This window comes from Danio rerio, chromosome 19, assembly GCF_049306965.1.
Source record: "Danio rerio strain Tuebingen ecotype United States chromosome 19, GRCz12tu, whole genome shotgun sequence".
Taxonomy (NCBI): domain Eukaryota; kingdom Metazoa; phylum Chordata; class Actinopteri; order Cypriniformes; family Danionidae; genus Danio; species Danio rerio.
In genome coordinates, this window is record NC_133194.1 from 15282945 (window position 1) to 15302500 (window position 19556).

Genomic DNA, 19556 nt, shown 5'->3' on the forward strand with positions numbered 1-19556 from the left:
AAGTCACTTATGCAATTCAAAAAAAAAAAAAAAACATGAATCCCAAAAACATGTAAAACTGCTAATGATTATTATGTGATTTTTTTTTTTTACAATGCACCTTCATTGAACCTTTAAAATAAAGCAGCTAAATTTAGTTTCAATCTTTAAATATGGTTTGCATGAAGAAAGTATTTCATCACAAAATCTGTGAATGTGTAGGTTTTTCCTCATCAGTATGCAGTTCTTCATCAATGTTTAATCGGTGCTGCTTATATTTTAACTAAAGGTTTATTTTGTTTAATGCTATAAGTACATGCATAGATTTTAGCAAGACTGTATGGGAGATAAAGCAGCAGATTCTTATTTTGTATCTGCAGGAGTGTGCAAAAGGCTGTTTAAATGTTCACAGGTCATGTTTGACACTTTGTCCTTACAAGTACATTCACTGTCCACTTTATTAGGTTCACCTGTTCAACTGCTCGTTAATGCAAAGTTCTTACCAGCCAATCACATGGCAACAACTCATTGCATTTAGGCATGTAGCATGGTCAAGACGATCTCATCAGAATGGGTAAGAAAGGTGAATTAAGGTGAATTAACTTTGCACTTAGCATGGTTGTTAGTGCCAGACATATTTCAGAAACTGGTGATCTACTGGGATTTTCACACACGACCATCTCTAGGGTTTACAGAGAATATCAGAAAAAGAGAATATATCCAGTGAGTGGCAATTCTGTGGGCAAAAATTCCTTGTTGATGCCAGAGGTCAGAGGGGAATGACCTGACTGGTTCTAGCTGATAGAACAGGACACTGAGACTACAGTTTGCACAGCCTCACCAAAACTGGACAGTAAAAGAATCGAAAAATGTTGCCTGGTCTGATAAGTCTTTATTTCTGCTGTGTGCTTTGTATGGTAGAGTCAGAATTTAGCGTCCACAACATGAAAGGATGGATGAATCCTGCCTTGTATTAACGGTTCAGGCTGGGTGTGGTTGATATAATGGTGTGGGGGATATTTTCTCGGCACACTTTGGGCACATTAGTATCAATTGAGCATCGTGTCAACGCTACAGCCTGCCATTGTGTTGCTGTTGGCCATGAACATCCCTTTATGATTACAGTGTACCCATCTTCTGGGCCCGGTTTTTCAAAAGGTTTAATCTGGATAAAATTGATTTGGATTTAGTAATCCTGTTTTTGCGATCCATGATCAAGTAATCCAGCTTAATTTTTGAGCCACTTTTTTAAAGCAACATTGGATTGAATCAATCTGATCCGGATATGAACTTTTCAGGATCACTAAATCTGGATTACCAGTGCTCAATCACAATGTAGATGGACAGATAGGCCTATGTAAAGAGCAACAAGTAGAATAGCCAGTGTGGGGTCAATAAAACTTTATTTTTATTTGAAATGAAAACACACACACATTTAAAAAAAAAAAAAAAAACACCCCATCCTCTTCCAGCAGTCCCCTCATCTGAGACTTACACCACAAACACTGTACATTGAGGATATTTATAATAAGTTTCAAATATAGATGTAAATAAAAAAAGACTTAATGTCAAAAACTCCACAATAAGTTCAGACTTCCTCATCTGATGTGGAGAGATCAGCTTGCTGAGCAAAGCCTTTAGGAGGCGAATCTCAAGTCTGGCCTTGGTTTTCTGCAGTTTGGTCAGAGTCAGTTGTTCCTCTATCAGATGAAGCTGTGCTTCTGCTCTTTCAGTCTCTTTTTGCAATTGTTGAAGGTGATTTCAAAAATCAGTGATTGCCATTCTTTGCATTTTTTTTTTTTTTTTGGTTATTCTGTAATCATTGCATGCATCACTAATAAATATTCTAAAAAGAAAAAATATTTTCCATTGTGTTGAATAAAAAAAAAAAAAAAAATATATATATATATATATATATATATATATATATATATATATATATATATATATATATATATATATATATACAAAATAAAACAACAAATAAACAAATAAAATTAAAACTTTATGAATAAATAGTATATGTCGTCTGCCCTGTTAAACAAAAAAAAACAGCATATGCTGGTAAGTTTTAATGCTGGTATGTGGTCTTGCTGATTTCAATGCTGGTCTCGATGCTGGTTGGGCTGGTTTCAGTGACCAGCTCTGAAACCAGCAAGACCGGCATCAAAACATACCTTGCCAGCTGTTTTTTTTTTCAGCAGGGTGAACAATAATGGTATCTTACAATTTTATAACAGACAAAACCCAGTTATTAAAAAATCAGCATGATGCTTAAAAATTATGTGAAAATATATATTTGTATAAAATTAATTTATACAAATAAATTATAGAATACATCCTGGGCTTTCTAGTGATTTGTAATTAGATTGGCTGGCATGGCACTTCTTACACTGCATCCAAAATGGCCGGCATACAAACAAGCACATTTTATGGGAAGGAGAGAGGCATGTAAAATTTTGCTTTTTAAATGTTTTTTTACTATTATTTTTACATATATATTTATTTATTAAAGTGTCAAGAACTATACATTTAGCTTTCAAAGCTGTTTACTTGTTTGAGTTTCAAAATATCATCCTTTTTTAAATGTCCACCATAGTGGACACCAGGACCATCTTAATGTAATTAATGACTGCATGTTGTAGGGGGCAGAACTGAAGCAGAGAGGATTCTTTATAAGATAGTTAAGGGAGACTCTGATTTAGAGTCTAACTATCAGACAGAGAATTAGAGATTATTAAAAAATGAAAATCAGTTTTTAATCGCTTTTATGTTAAATTTGTTTTGGATTAACATCACTTCTTTCAGGAATTTCAATACAAAAGGAAAAAATGGCTTTTGTTTATTCATTCATTTATTTTATTTTCGGCTTAGTTATATTAATCTGGGGTCGCCACAGTGGAATGAACTGCCAACTTATCCAGCATATGTTTTACGCAGCGGATGCCCTTCCAGCTGCAACCCATCTCTGAGAAACATCCATACACACTCATACACCTCAGACAATTTACCCAATTCACCTGTACTACATATCTTTGGGCTGTGGGGGAAACCGGAGCACCCAGAGAAAACCCACACATAGGACATGCAAACTCCACACAGAAACGCAAACTGACCCAGCTGAGGCTCGAACCAGTGACCTTCTTGCTGTGAGGCGACAGCACTACCTACTGTGCCACCGCGTCACCGGGGCTTTTGTTTAGTTTTTGTTAAATTAATTTTGGTTTAATATCCATTTACCATATCCTCTACAGTTTTGTTGTCTGAGTTTGGCGGTCGTTTCAAACTAAAATGGTCCTGTGGTAAAAAAAAATATATAAAAAATTCTAAATTGTAGATTTTTTTTAACCTAAAGGATGTAGGAAATCACAGAAAAAAAAGAAAAAAAATTATTTGAATCTTAGGTTTATACTTCTGCGTCAAGTGACTGGCGTAACCCACTGCGCACGCAACGCGCATAGCTGTGCATTTATACTTCTGCACGCTGTCTCTGTTGGTCTGCATTAACACTTCCGAAACGCTAGTTGGCAGTGGGGTGTAAATGTTCCTCTGTGTCGAGTTTCTTCGCTGCTGTGTTGCTTTTCCTGAACACTACAGGAATGTACAAGTGGCTCAAACTCGCTCATTTTGAGGCAGGAACCGGCGGACTTGCAGCAACTTTAACTATGAGGTAAACACAAAACAAAAATTTCCATCCGGAGCTCCTTCACGGTACTCCACACTTTTAAACAATTGCTCCATCAGGCTCGCACCATTCACACGGCTCTCGTTCCCGCCCAGACTCGTCAGCGCTACCAAGCCGACCAATCACAGAGCTTGCGCTACGCGTTGTTGCGACCTTTACTTACATTCTTTGAGAGGTGCACGTCAGTGACGCCGACGCCCACGGTGAAGGGCTATGCGTCTGCGCCGTAGCATACGCCGCCGTTTGACGCAGAAGTATAAATCAGCCTTTAAGCGAGCGAGCCAGGGAGAGCCAAGGCCAGTCGCGTTTCCACTGTCACTTCCGGGGCCTAATCGGGCCAAATCGGGGCTTTCTTGGGGCCTTTTTTCGGCCCGCCGAATACCCCTAGGGCCAACTGGGGCTTCGGGCCAGAGTAAAAGGAGAGACGGGCACAGTTTTCCGATCGCACACAAGTACATGCGCCAAACACATAAACAAATAAATAAATAAGGGAAAGAAAACATCTGCAACAAATTATAGGCTGGGGTCTTTTTGCGTATGATCACCCTTATGTTTCTCTTTTAAAAGTAAAGCCTGGTTTATATTTCTGCGTCAAGTGACCGGCGTAACCCACGGCGCATGCAACGCGCGTGGCTGTGCATTTATACTTCTGCGCGCTGTCTCTGTTGGTCTGCATTAACATCTCCGAAACGCTAGTTGGCAGTGAGGTGTAAATGTTCCTCTGTGTCGAGTTTCTTCGCTGCTGTTTTGCTTTTCCTGAACACTTTCGGGATGTACAAGTGGCTCAAACTCGCTCATTTTGAGGCAGGAACCGGCGGACGTGCAGCAACTTTAACCATGAGGTAAACACAAAACAAAACTTTCCATCCAGAGCTCCTTCACGGGACTCCACACTTGTAAACAATCACTCCATTGGGCTAGCGCCACTCGTGCGGCTCTCGGTCCCGCCCAGACTCGTCAGCGCTACCAAGCCGACCAATCACAGAGCTTGCGCTACGCGTTGTTGCGACGTGTAGTTACATTTTTTGAGAGGTGCACATCAGCGACGCCGACGGCCACGGCAAAGGGCTATGCATCAACTCCGTAGCGTACGCCTGCGTTTAACACAGAGGTATAAATCAGCCTTAAGGCTGTTGCATAAAATAAAGTAGTTTTAATTTATAAGTGACTTCTTTGCTGCATCCTCCTTGATGTTTCAATAATGCATAATAATCTTTACACCATATTAAAGACACAGCAGACAGTAAAGGTTTTCGAGAGTTTCTGTCAGGTTTAAAAGGTGTGTTTGTGCGCGTTTAGATGCCTGTATGTGTGAGACAGAGGAAAAGAATGCTCCCTTCACAGATCTGTTGATGCCGCGAGCGGCTTTTTTCTTTTCTTTTTATTGTTTTTATTTATTTTGGAGATAATACACTATGAATACAACAGAAAGACATTGAACTTTACAATTTTCGTGTCCACTTTTGTAAGCTCAAAACAATATATTGTCATATCTAGATAAAATAGCCTAAGCTATATTGAAATAATTTAAAGAATTACAAATATCAGATATAATAAAATCACAATAAATAAATAAACCAATATAAAACTAACAAAAGCTAGCTATAACAATCAAAGCCATATTAAACTTTCATTTTTCTAAAGCCTCTCTAAAAAAAAGATTTTAGACATTTTCTAAAAACAATAAACACCGGAGAATGTTTTAAATATTATTTATAAAGTATTTGGAAACGATGATATTAATCAAATCATGCAAACAGAGCATTTTCGGGGTGAGTGAAAGCAGAAACTAGGCGACCTTTTTTCTGTCTTCCAGCTGCGCAGCACTTTACAGACACATCGGGGAAAACTGCAAGTTCAAAATGTGTTCTGGGTCCTCAAACAAGTGTGTATGTTTTCATATGACGTGGTAAAATTAAAAAAGGAAATTTTAAATACATAAAGAGCTTTGTTAGTGCATAGCTGCTGAACGCAACACAATATAGGCTATAATTTATTATGTGCTGCTCTTATGTGCTGAAACACTTAACACTTTCCTTTACCTAAGATATAATAAGCAACATCTTTACATAAAGGGAATCACCTATTCAGTGTCATAAAGCCTATAGGGAAAAGTTCATGTTTCAGTTCTCTCCAGACCATTTGGGCTGAATGTTGGACAGCGCCTGTCTAACTGAGGATGTTATAAAATACATTTTATATCGAGTTATTAACGGAGAATTTTATATATATGGTTGTATATTATGGATGTGTGCACTCCCTGCGCTGGGTCCCTCCGTTAGTGGCAAGACCACTGGATTTCGATGCCAACAGCCGGTCGGCGAGTAAATGAATATGATGAATGAGAACACACAGGCATGTGCGTATAGACATACATTGTACTGCTGTACAGTAACATGTGATTTGTTTGTTTTGGTTGTGCTAATTTTAATAGTTTTGTGATGATGTGATGGTGTGCTTTATCTGCCTGATTCCCGCTGAAGTGGGCGGATTGAGTGACGTTCGATTCGGGGGTTTGCGTGACGCGCTGCGAGCTACTAGCCCGACAGTCGAAACGCAACATGATTTCAGCCTCACTGCTCAACCTCCCGAGCAATTGGCCTGGCCTGGCCCGATAAAAGCCCTGGCTCGCACTGGCCCGATAGTGGAAATGCGCAAAATATATATATACACACACACACAAACACTAACACACAAACATAAGGGTCATTATCACTATAAAGTGCCTTTGATACGTCAGAATTACAAAAAAAAAAAGAAAAAAATCTTTTTTTAATTAAACACACAGCTGTTGCAATAATTAGACTTTAGGCTGTAAGAAATGAATGTTGGTCGAGCTCGGGCCCTTTTTATAAATAAACTGCAAGCAAACAAAGAGTAAACAAACCTCAAATTGTGTCAACCATGTCATGGACAAAATCTAAGTAGTTTAAGTATGTTTTCATTGCAGTGTGATTGTAAAATGTATCTTTTCAGAAAGGACCCGTGTCTCTTTACCAGCACACTAAAAAACACAGGGTTAAAAACTACCCAAATTGTTGTTTTTAACCCTACTGCTGGGTAAATATGGGACAGAACAAATCAGGGGTTAAATTAACCCAAGTAATTGGGTTATTATTTTTAACCCCACAATTGGGTTGTTTTTTCTACCCAATAATTGGTTATTTTTACTTAAATAATAGGTTGATTTGATTTAAAAAATAGGTTATTTTTAAATGTAATTTTTTTTTCTTTTAAAATCATTAACCACATAAAAACAACCAGGTCATCGCCACTGCGTCACCCTAGTTAAAAAAGTATTTATTTAAATATAACAATTTGTTTATTTTAAAAACAGAATTTCTTATAGATTAAACCCCATAATCATATTTAAAATTATTTAGATTTCATGTAGATGATGTTCTAAACTTAGTTAAATAGTGTACATACAAGAGAGTAACTGATGACAAAGTTTTTAATTCCACAGTGATAGTAGCAATGGGCATAGCAGCAAAAAAAAAAAAAAAAAAATTAGACATACATGCCAGATGAGACAAAAGTGAAAAAAAGCGAAAGGCGGTGGCTTGCCACCAAGACAGTTTAGTGTGGGTCTGAATTAAAATCTGGAACAAAGACAAAATGTATTAAATCTTTATTTTATTATATCAATGCAAAAAATGCATTCATACTCACAAGAGTTGAATAAACTCAGAATGATAAAACTCCATTCTTGAGGAAAGTTTACAAATTTCTTTTAGAAAGAAGTTTATTTTTTCATATTCATCTTAACTATATTTAATATTGAATTTAAATAGATATCACTATTCTCCCACCATGAGTCCCACCAAAAACACAACTCAACAAATTAACATGCAGTTTAACTGTTTCTGTGAAAATTGCTGCAGTCTATTATTACAATAGAACAGTCTACGAAATGATTAAACAGGGTTTAATGACTAATAATAATAATAATTTAATGACTAAGAATAAACGTTTCCTTGAATGAATCTAAATTTAAATCCATTGTTTTTACCTCGAATCACGTTGTAATTTATTCATAGTTAAAGCATCACACTCAAAAAGGTCATTTATTCTGTTGTGATCGTTTCTGTATGAAGCAGAACATCTGAACAATAAACATAGCTTTATGGTTCATTATTTTGAGTAGTTTGTGATGCGGAGACGATGGGCTGTCTCTAGCAGTTTGCTGACTTTTCTCTTTTGTCGCTGAGAAATGTTCACGTGTGCTTATCGGTATTCGGGACCATTGCAAGGTTACAGCTGAGTTGCAGTTCAGCGAGAAATTTGCAGCTTTTTCACCAACCAGTTCCAGACAAAGTACATTACCAGTTCAGCGTTCGCTTGGGGTAAGGTGCTCAAACTTCACGCAAAGCCCGCTCTGACGCACCTCTTTAGCGGGCAATGGCCGGCGAAACTAACCGCGCTCGCCTCAGACGCAGCACGGGCACTCACGAACCGGGCAGCGGGCACATTACAGAGCGCCTAATGTGACTACACCCTTGATGATGCGACTATAACTTACATGGTTTACTCGAGTGATGTTGTGGACTAAAATCATGTGCGGTTAACATTAAATAGATCCACTTGTTAGACCGGGACAAAAATATAACAACGTACATGCGGGTCACACGTGATTCGCGCGTGGGCCGCCTTGAATAAAGCTAACCTTGGATTATAATCTCTATGATTTATGAGATGATACTATGATGAGAAATGATACGAATACAAATACAAACCTTTATTTGGCCTGAAATGCCGAAGACAGTCTGCTCTCAAATGTGCCTTCCTCCTCCTGCCGTGATCCAAAAATGCCCGCGAAAGATGACCCAGCAGGTGGGTTGTTTTGACTCAGCGTCACTGAAGTATGGTGGGAGATGTGCAGCTTTGATTACAGGTGTACAAAAGGTGGTAGTAAGAAATTTGAAAATTCAGAAAGGTCTGACCAAGGGCTACTATGGGCATAAATCTCATTTTAATTATATGAAAATGCAAGGAATCTGCGTTTAATTTACACTATTTTCATTGCATTTAAACAAATTAGTATTATAGCTGTCAGTATTACATTACGTCTATAAATGTTTGGAAAATTATATATATATATATATATATATATTTAATATGTGGCATCCTAGTCAGCCCCTGCTGTGAGTTGACCCAAGAAGCTGGCATGAAAATAACCCAGAAAATAACCCAAGTTTGGGTTACATAGCACTACCCAAAAACTACCCAAGACTGCAAAAATAACCCCCAAAAATTACCCGAACGCCTTGGGTAATGCCTCACATTTGGGTAGAAAAAATAACCCTGGAGCCCAACTTTACAGATTATGGATTATGGATTATTGTCTATATACAATAATGAAATAATGGACGAAACATTTATTTCCCTATAAAATATGCAATCGTTGCACGATCTTTTCCAAATAAAACCCAAGATCTAAAATACTTTGTCAAACTTTCAAACAATATTAACTGGCCCGTATTGGCTAATTAAGAAATCACACAAGGTGTTTTGCAAATATGCAAATGAATGGGAAGTTCTTTGTAGATGGTTTGTAACTTATAGTTTAGATTTCTGACTTTTTTTTATTACTATTTGACTATGACAGGGTGGACATGTTAACCTTGACAACATTCAATTTCAAACACAACATGAGGAAAAATAGGAAACATAAATGTAGTTACTGTGTCACAGCGGATGTTTTACCCTCCTCTGAAGGAAGGGAAAAACGGGCACAGGGATGCCAATGAGTACATCAGACGGTTTCTTAAAGGGGCATTTACCACATCGTGACAGGGTGGAGAGCAATTTCAAGGGCACATTCAAAATGAATAATACTGTTAAGAAAACAAAATAGTTATTAAAATTAAGCTTTTTTTTTGGTCAAATAACTTGTTAGAGACAATGAGAATTTTTTAAAATCTTTCTTCATTTGATCTAATCGACCTACATTTTGTACTCACTGAAGTCGGCTGAGCGGTGTGACATGGAAAAATCACATCCGTTTATTGAAAGAACATGGACAGATTGACAAAAAACATATTTCAAAACACATTCAATTCTACCTGCGTGTGTGTGAAGGTTTAACCAACCATATTGAAACATGAGAGTTTCATTATTTCGCATTATGTTCATAAAGGATTGATCCCGTCTTGTGGGACATCAAAAGCACTTTATAGTGATAACGACCCATTTGCAGTTATTTTGTCAATAAATGCAAAAAAAAAATATCTTTCTGGTGCAACTTTTTATTATTATGAACAAGTTTCATGTGCATAAAAAAGATGAACTAGATCAAAGCCAAATTCGGTTTGTTTCCTTCAAGAGACTGGGGACTACTACATAAGTTTGGAGAACATCGTTAATAAAGAAGCAAAGAAGATTTGTAATATTCCCAAGGACAGACTGCGGAGCGTGTGTTAGGCTGGGGAAGGCTTGGCTTCCCCCTGGTCAGAGACCACGGAGATAGCAGCAAAGGAAAAAACTGCACTGAAAACACGACAACTTCCGCATTGAAGAATAAAGTCACTACTTGTATAAGTATACCGATACCCCATAATTCAAACCATAATTCAAAGCACAAAAAGACGAAATATCAAGCAAGACAAAAAGTGACGGATCTACGAAACAGTAAGAGGGCGGATTAATCGTTTGCATGCCTGGGTCTCTGTTCATGGTCCTCGGGCCGTGGTCAAAGCATAGCGGCCGGATCATCTGTCAAATAAAACGGCCAACGGAGGGTGAGTTTGGGCGAGTTGTACGTGTCCACGGCCCTTTACGTGTCCCCCAGGCCCACCTCACACTCCCACGTCCTAGTACACGTTATTGTTTGGCAATCTCGACATGATTTCCACACAGAAGGCAGAAAAGACAGGTCTGGAACGCAGCAATCCCCTTGATTGGTCGTTCATTGCCGCAATGCATTGTGGGAAGCACACTTCGCCCTTTAAAACAGCTACAAATGGAATAAAACTAAGATTTAAACAAGCAAAAATTACAGCACGTTGCTCGAAGAGCTGGGTGGCGTCTACCTTTGCAGTCTAGGCGACAGTTGAAAATGTGGCCTACCATCGATGAGAAACAGCGCTCCTACTGCCTGTATAAATACAAGTAGGAGGATATGATGAAGGTGGGATTTCTGAGTGATACTACTTCCAGCCACCAGGGGGGCAATTAATTTATTTATTTATTTTATTTATTTAATTTTTTTTTTTTTTTTGCTTAAGTTTTCTGCAGTTGTCCAGACTTCAGTTTACGTCTTTCTTTTTAATGAATGTCACGTCAAACTTTTTTTTTTTTTTTGTCTGTTGATGCTATTAAAATGTTTGAGCATGATATTAGCCACCTAGGTCATAGGTTTAATCTCCATAAACTAATAAATGATCTGTAAATAAACAATTTACTCAAACAATTTACATTTTATTCCAAACTCTAGACTGACTTTCACTTTCCTATGGAGCATAAAAGATTTTTGACACCTTAACGAAAAATTAAGCTTATGCTGTGACTGAACTTTCTTTATTTTATTAGCTTTAGGAAATTAATAATAGTTTAAGAGAATATATTTATTATATTTTAAAGGGTGTGTTTAATATCTTTTTTCAAAAAGGTATAACAACAACTCTTGGTATAAAGTATTTTGGGCTTTTATTTGTAAAAATGTAATATGCATATCTATGCCAAAAAAAAAGACGTTGTATCTTTTAGTTTGTCAAACATTCAGTTAAATGTGTTTATAATCCTACATTGTTGTTGATAATCTCATTGAGAAGTTCCTGGATATCCATCTTGCCCATGATGGGTCTGAAAAACAGTTCTGTCACCATGCTTCTGGCCTCCATCTGTAAAGTGCAGGCTGTAAACAAAACGTCCATGATTGTCCAGTGTTCTTCGGAGCGCTGACGGGAGAGAATAAGCATGTGCAGGTCATGTGCAAACTCCTCCTGCAGTCCTGCTATCACTAATGAGCTCTTCAGTCCAGGGCTATCTAAAACTGATGGCACAAAAGTCACATATACATCATAATGTGATGATCACTTCCACATTTTAAATATTATATTAATATTGTGTAAAGACAACCCGAAACAATATAGAATTAATGCTACACTAAAAAATGCACATTTTTAAAATATGTGCTATTTTCCTGTAGCTGCACAGTTTTTTCTCCATTATTATAAACCATTTCTAAAACATACATTTTCATTAACCTACAACATTATTTTTTAAAAGGTTTTCTGATGGATTTTGAAGGAAATTAAATGTCATTAGTCCATAGTTAGTATTTTTCAAATCATATACGTACATTCACAGTTTTGGTTCTGAGAAGCTGTGAAAAGCTATGTTTGTTGATGAGTGTGCTATAAGTGTTCATGTGCCTATGCATTTCAGCATCCAGACTGTTGGGATTCTTTCTCTTATTGCTATAGTTATACATGGTACACTGGTTATATATTTTTTAATATTTAAATGTTTAGGCAAACCACAAGGTCGGTTACATGTGAATAAGTGACCAAAATCAGCTGCAGCAAAAGTGTCTTGTATGGGGCAGAACACTTTAGAGCCTAGAGAGAATTTGCTTTATCAGACCATCTTAATAAAATCCAAACTAAATCTGTTGATCCAGATTTTGATCCAGTTAGAAAATGCTAACTTTTAAAACTTTTAAATGTGTATTTTGTCAGCGTTTTGGGAATATAGTTTATAAATTCATTGCTAACATAATGATACTAAAACACACACACACACACAAAAATAATTTTGATTTCAGAGGGACTTAAAGGATTAATTCACCCATAAAAATAATTCTGTCATCATTTACTTATCCCTGTCTTGTTACAAACCATTATGGGATAAGATAAAATATTTTAAAGAAAGCTGTAAACTGATAACCATTGACTTTCATAGTATTTGTTTTTCCCATAGAAGTCAATAGTTGCAGGTTTACAGTTCTTCTGAGTTCAGCTGAAGAAAGAAACTCATGAACGTAAATTTGGAACCACTTGAGGGTGAGGGTGAGAAAGAAATAAATAAAAACTTAAGATCACAAACCAAAAATTAGCACACCCAAATTAACATGTTGGGGAAAATATTTGATAAAAATTTATTAAACAGGAAAAATCAAGAAATCATAAAATTTAGTTGATAAATTAAGTATTTGTACTTTTTTTTTGGATTAACTTGTTTGAAGTAAATTTGTTATCTATTCCTAAAGATGTTGTGATCAAACTGTTATTTTAATGGATTTAATTGTTTTGTTAGCACAAACAAAATATTGGCTGTATTCACTGAGATATTCCTAAATATTCGTTTTCAAAAAGGGGTGTATGCTGAACACTGGACTATATACTTTAAAGACTAGCATCTTTTTTAAAAGAAATGAACTGAAAATGTGCTCAATGTAGTGTCATTTTTTTATTTTAAAAAATATGTTAGGATTCTTAGGATACAATTATGAAAGTCTCTCTTTTTAAATGCACTTAAGTAGGCTTTATTGATTTCGCTTACAATTTTGTCATCATATTTTTGATACAGATTTGAGACTGTCATTTTGTTTAAAATCTTACCTTGACTGAACAGTATAGCTCCCTTAAGACAGGCATACTCTTTCAAACTCAGCTGCAGACTCCATACTTTGTCTAGAAACATCTTGAGTTTGTTCACTTTAGCCAGAGTGAGCGGACAGTCGTCTGGTTTCTGCTGACCGCTCAGCAGTATGTTTCTAAGGATGCTGCCAACTGGAAAGTCCATCACCTCAAAAGAGATGTTCTCTTGCGCAAGACCCAGAATAAAGAGAGGAACCCATCGTTTCTGAAGAAGACAGAGCCTCTCACTGGAAGACAGATTTTGGTGGGAAAGTGAGCTCTGCATGAAGTGAATGCTTTTCGTCAGGACCTGAAAAGCAGCAGGGCAAGTGATCTCTGGGTTTTTCAAACTCACAAAGCACTCAAAGTTACAGTGGCATGGTTCTGGAGAAGTGAAGTACGCAAATTCAGGTTTACGAGTCAAGATATTGAAGAGAATCCCATGAGGATGAAGGTGTTTTCTCATTTCTGCTGATTTACTCCCAATTTGAAATGGTTGATGTTGTCTCAGGTCTAGTTTTGCACACTAAAATGACTCCAGTTGGATTTCTCAGACCTATTTATAGCGGTTCCTTGAATAATCTGCAGCCTTGACCTTATTGAGAGTATCACTGTTTGCTTTGAAGAAAGAGGTTTCCTCCACGTGGAGCCGGTAAGGTTCACGCAGCAGGGGCTGATTCACGGTCAGCATAGGGAAAGCAGAGGTTAATGACATTTATCATGTTTAACGGTCATTAAATCAGCCTGTGCCAAGTCACCAAGGACTAACAGAGTCATATTATCTCAGATTTGGCTTTCAGTATCATTAAAGACTAGTAATAATTGATAAAAGTGTTTTGCTTTCCTTGCTATTTTATTTTAATTTAATTTAAACATAAGAATTAAGGGTCTAAGATGAAAAGGGAGTTTTCACTTTGATGAACAAAGTGTCATTCTTTTCTTTCTATACAATGGAATGAATATCATGCATCTTTTTAAGATTTCCAGAAGAAACTGTACCACAAAAATGCTATTTTGTTTAAAATAAATAAATATATTCAGTGGTTTAAATGGCAAAAAATCTTGTCATGTTTTCTGAACAAATAAATTACATTAAAAGACTCATGTAAAGATCAAAGTATGGCCAAATTTTACGCTCAATTTCATCCTTGAAATTTTTAATGGAAGTTAGGGAAAATTGACACATTGATCTCAACATGCTTTCTATATTCATTTTAAACTTAGTTCAATTCAATATTTATTGCAGATTCTGGATCCAAATCTAAAAAAAACAACAACAACTCATAACATTTACCAGACTATGACAATTTATAAAATATAATATATGTAATCTGTACAAATATGGTCAAAATATGCTAAATAACAATTGATAATAGACTTTGTTGCAGCAAAATGGCATGTCTCATATTTGACAATGTTTCAAGATCTTGTCTTACATTTACAGGAGGCTTGTGGCTATGTTTAAAAGGTATGTTCATGTATTAACTATTTCAATATCCTTAATACTTATTTTATATTATAGCGTAAACCTTATGAAATTCTGAGATAACAGAACCAGTGATTTGTTATCTTAGTCACTGGTTGCACTCTTGGTCATTCACCTGACTTTATTATATTAATAATCACCATCTGTCTTCAGAAGCAGACAAGTCAAATCAGGAGATAAGTAACCTCAGATTCAATAACATAATCTTTATTCAAAATGATAACATGAAAATAACCTTTTAATTATTGAATCATAGCATTTCATATTTGCAACAAAAATGTTTTACTTATTAAATAATTAGTACACAATGTATTATTTATAAATAATGATTAAATAGCCTGACCACATTGTCATCAACACAATGCATTCTATTAAGTTAATTTTTTATTTTCCTTTTGGCTTAGTCCCTTATTAATCAGCGGTCGCCACAGCGGAATGAACCGCCTATTCTATTAAGTAATATCCATTAATGATAAACAACTTTTATAAATGTCAATATAGGGAAAGTACAATTAGTTAACCTATAGTGGAAAATAAATTGATTTGATTGAAGCTATTTTGTCTGGCTGGTCTTCTGCATACACTGTAAATGCTTTTCTTACATTTTTTGTCTTGTTTCTTGTCCAAATTTCTAAAAGTTCTTAAATCAAGAAGCATTTTCTAAACAAGCAAAACAACTTGTTTTAAGTTATAATATGCCAAATTGAATTGAGTTTTTTCTTAAATCAAGGTAATAATCTGCCAATGGGGTAAGCAAAATAATCTTGTTTTTTGATTTGTGATAAGAATATTTTGCTTACCCCGTTGGCGGATTATTTAGCTTGATTTAAGGAAAAACTCACTTCATTTTGGCATATTATTTCTTAAAACAAGACAAAATGTTTTGCTTGTCTAGAAAATGCTTCTTGATTTGAGAACTTTTTGAGGCAAAAAAATCTAAGAAAAGCATTTTTTGCAGTGTAAAATATTGATTCGTTTTAATTTATGGTCTTGTTTAGCAGTTTACTCTATATGTTTACGATTTTCGTTATCAAGAGCATTTCATATGCCTTATAAAAATGAAATCTCAAAAATGTATATTCATTTTTCACATCACTCTGTTACTCGCATGTCTCTAGAAAGTTCCGCTACAGTAAGTTCCTCTCTCTCCTTTTGGAAGCTAAGAGCCGCCTTACCCACTACGATACATAAAATGGATTGGTTTGCGCTCATGTCCTTCAGAGCTCCATGATCTGATTGGTCCTCAAGCGTGTACGGGCGGTTGTTGTATCTAGGAAATAGTTAGGGCAACACACCGGTGGTAGCGTGATTCTTAGCATCACCCGTCAAATCGCCTATTTTATTTAGCTGTTTTCTTCTGGAATTAGTGAAAATGGGTGACGATGACGAAAGATTTGATGGGATGTTGCTTGCAATGGCGCAGCAGCATGAAGGAGGAGTTCAGGAGGTAAATGTGTCAATATTTGCAGCTGCATGCTAACAGAGGAGCTAACGTAACTGATGCATGATGACTTGCTATAATTAAAAATAATAATATTACAATACTTATATACCTTGTTACAATACTTATATACCTTATGCATATATTAGTTATAATAGCACAAGGACATGTTCAGCTCAACATGTAAACGGTATGATTTATTTACCGTAATTTCTATGGGTAAACGTTACTCTTATAAAATAAAATGTTCAAAATCCATAATTAATGCGACTGTCAGCCATATATATATATATATATATATATATATATATATATATATATATATATATATATATATATAAATGTGTGTGTGTATACACACACACACAGTAAAACGTGAATAATTTATAAAGGTAAAGTTGGTTTTATATTTGGATATTTAGACATTCTCCTTAATGATATATTTTCAGAAAAGTATTCTTTACAAATTTTAAATTTAAGGGAAATCATATTAGCAGCCAATGACTATCAAAGTACAACATTGTTCACAATAAATCAGATAGTGTTAATGTTGTTTAGTAGTTATACTTGCATGCTAATTTCGATCAAATATTTAAAGTAACATGGTAAACAATATAGAGTCTGCTCAATGAACAAATGTGCGAATATAAAACTAACTTTACCTCTATAAATGGTTTGATGTTATGATATTCCGCTATTTTTTTTTACTTTTAATTTCTTATATTTTTGCAGCTGGTAAACACATTCTTTAGTTTTCTAAGGAGGAAAACGGATTTCTTCACAGGAGGAGAATCTGGAGCCCCAGAGAAGGTTTTGTTTTGATTACCTTTATTTTTCATAAAAATGAAAGAAATTGATTTAATAGTTTTTTTTTCAAAGATAAAAAAACAGCTCTTGTATTTTTTAAAGATTAAAAAAATAATAATTTTAAACATTTATCAATAACTAGTAGGGCTGCACAATATGTCGTTTCAGCACCGGTATTGAGGTGTGATAATTTACAATAGACCTTGCAGGATATATGCAATGTTGAGTTTGTAATATAATTTATTATTTGCATGTGTTTTTGATGCCTGGAATTGTAAAATGATTTTAAAAGCATTTAGGCAAAAGAAATTGCACTACTTGTGACTTTAACAAACAATTCATTTTATCAAATTATTTTTATTTTTGTCATTCAATTACTGTACTTGAATACTGTTAGACTCAGGTAATTCTAAAACACTTTTTTTGTATCTTTTTCTTGATTTTATTTATAGATTCTTTTGCATGAAAATACTCAAAACACATGCAAATACAGTAATGCACTGCAAATAGCACTGACCACAACAAAAAAATGTGTTGGGGGACCCCAAAAAGTCTATAGCTGGTTTATTAGATTTTATGGAGATGCATATAGTAAACATGAACTTATCAATCATTGACTAAATCTGGGGTCCGTTCTTCGTACCTCGCTTAAATGATCTAAGATTATTTGGCAGATCCCGGATCTTTTAATCTTGATAACTGATCTCTCACTAATTTGGTTCTTCAAACGAGTTCGCGGATCAGATTAGAATGTCTGGATGAACTGATCTGAGATCGCTGCGTGTGTTGTAAAGGACAGATCTATCGATCCTCGAAATCATGATCAGCAATGCAACGATTGGCTGACGGCACAGCAGCGTAATGACATCATCTGATTAATATTCAATTATCCATGTGAGCAAAATTACGTCAAATTAGCTGTAAACGGCTTGTTAAATATGACACGCAATAACCTTCCACATTTGTTGTGAGCTGCAGGCTTTCCACTTTCATGTGTCAAGTGTATTCATCATGTATTTCAATGCAAATCAATGTATTTAGTTCCACATTTAGAAAAGATTTTCTTTATTATAGTAGCCATTTTTTAATCGGTGTAAAGAATAACTGGTTGTTTACAAAAGGGTTTTCATATTGGTAAAGGCGTCTGCAACTTTTGTGAAGCATCAAATCACCGGCATATTAACTATCAAAACATGTTTATGACTGCTGAAATGTATTATTGCTTTAAAAAAGTCACATATTGTTCATTTCTATTATACACAATTTGTACTAAAGCGATCTAAAAAGTTCATATCAATAAGCTTTCTCTTTGCACCACCAGGTGGCAATCTTTGTAGCCTACTTTTATTTCGAGGGTGCAGATTGCATACGTTTTATTAAAATGTATAACTTAATTTATTTTATTAATGACTATAACTTTATATATATATAGTTAAAAAATATGTGCCATTTCCCTAAGTTTATATAACTACTACTGTAAGAAAATATCAGAATTCGGAACATACTTTCTGTATTATCTTTGCTTGAACTAAGCCAATCTAATCCTGTTTATATGAATTGAACCTGCTCCCGATCAGGTTTGACCTAGCAGAACTGTTGCTATGACAACAACTCTCGGATCAGCTTTGAAGAACGAAACAATCCTGGATCATGTCAAATCGTCAATATCCAAATCAAGCTAACTGAGTAATCCACGTACGAAGAACGGACCCCTGCACATGAAAATGCTCACAACACTTGCAAATACAGAAATGCAAAGCAAATATCACAGACCACAACGAAAATGTGTTGGGGAAATATATAGATTGTTTATTAGATTGAATGGAGATGCACTCCAACTGCAGAAACATCCCAATTGATCTAACATTATACATTCTTTCCAAATAGAGATATTAAGTCATCTGGTGAAATTTTATTCATATTGCAATATGAATCACAAAATAAATAAAAAAATATCACAATGTTAGATTTTTCCAATATCGTGCAGCCCTAATAACTAGCATTTTAATGCTTGTTGCATTATATTTAGTAAACCGTCCTCTAAATCATTCATTGATCTGATTTTTTTTTTGCCCTATAGCTGGTTAAAGAGGCGTTTGCTCATCACAATCAGCTCGCCCTCCAAGTTCAGAAAGAAAAACAGTCTAGACAAGAAAAAGAGAGGAAGGAGAAGGCTGAGAGAGCTGCTAAACTAAAGGAAGAAGAGATGAAGAAGAGGAAGATTGATGCAGAGGAGCCCAGAATCAAAGAACTCACAGATGAAGAGGCAGAGAGACTCCAGTCACAATTACAAGTGAGAATATACATAAACCATTACCAACATTGTCTTATAATACCAAATATAACTAAATACTTTTGCACCTACCATTTACTCTAGATGCTTAAAACTTGCTTTGTGTGTCCTTAAATGCTAATGTGCATCGCCTCCTTGTCTACTCTGAGGTTGCTTTACCAAGAATGGTGATCCAATAATGTGGAGCTAAATCAGCGTTCAATCAAGCCTTTTGGTTTTGCTGACTTTTGTCTGCATGACTCCAATAAAGTGTTTGAAGCTGTTTCCACATTAAAATGTAGAAA

The 19556-nt window shown here is 35.4% G+C and overlaps 2 protein-coding genes across 2 annotated transcripts in view; one reads left to right on the plus strand and one right to left on the minus strand.

Moving 5' to 3' along the window:
* Positions 1 to 11277: 11277 nt before the first annotated feature.
* Positions 11278 to 13911, minus strand: nr0b2b (nuclear receptor subfamily 0, group B, member 2b). The gene is made up of 2 exons (NM_001386343.1): positions 13228 to 13911; positions 11278 to 11657 (listed from the first exon to the last, which is right to left on the minus strand). Exons 1-2 carry the CDS (start codon positions 13709 to 13711, stop codon positions 11398 to 11400), a joined length of 744 nt encoding a protein of 247 aa, NP_001373272.1. The 5' UTR covers positions 13712 to 13911; the 3' UTR covers positions 11278 to 11397.
* Positions 13912 to 16006: 2095 nt separating this feature from the next.
* Positions 16007 to 19556, plus strand: part of nudc (nudC nuclear distribution protein) — a 12182-nt gene continuing 8632 nt past the window's right edge. The window contains 3 exon segments of the mRNA NM_200919.1: positions 16007 to 16178; positions 16905 to 16982; positions 19060 to 19272. Of these exon segments, the coding sequence (NP_957213.1) occupies positions 16104 to 16178; positions 16905 to 16982; positions 19060 to 19272 (366 nt within the window). The 5' untranslated portion in view covers positions 16007 to 16103.

Bases quoted from the DNA above. Each gene is read 5' to 3' on its own strand.
- nr0b2b (NM_001386343.1), bottom strand. From the start codon at position 13,711: ATGAGAAAACACCTTCATCCTCATGGGATTCTCTTCAATATCTTGACT. The intron at 11,658-13,227 runs GTAAGATTTTAA...TTGTGCCATCAG, and splicing joins AGCTATACTGTTCAGTCAAG to TTTTAGATAGCCCTGGACTG.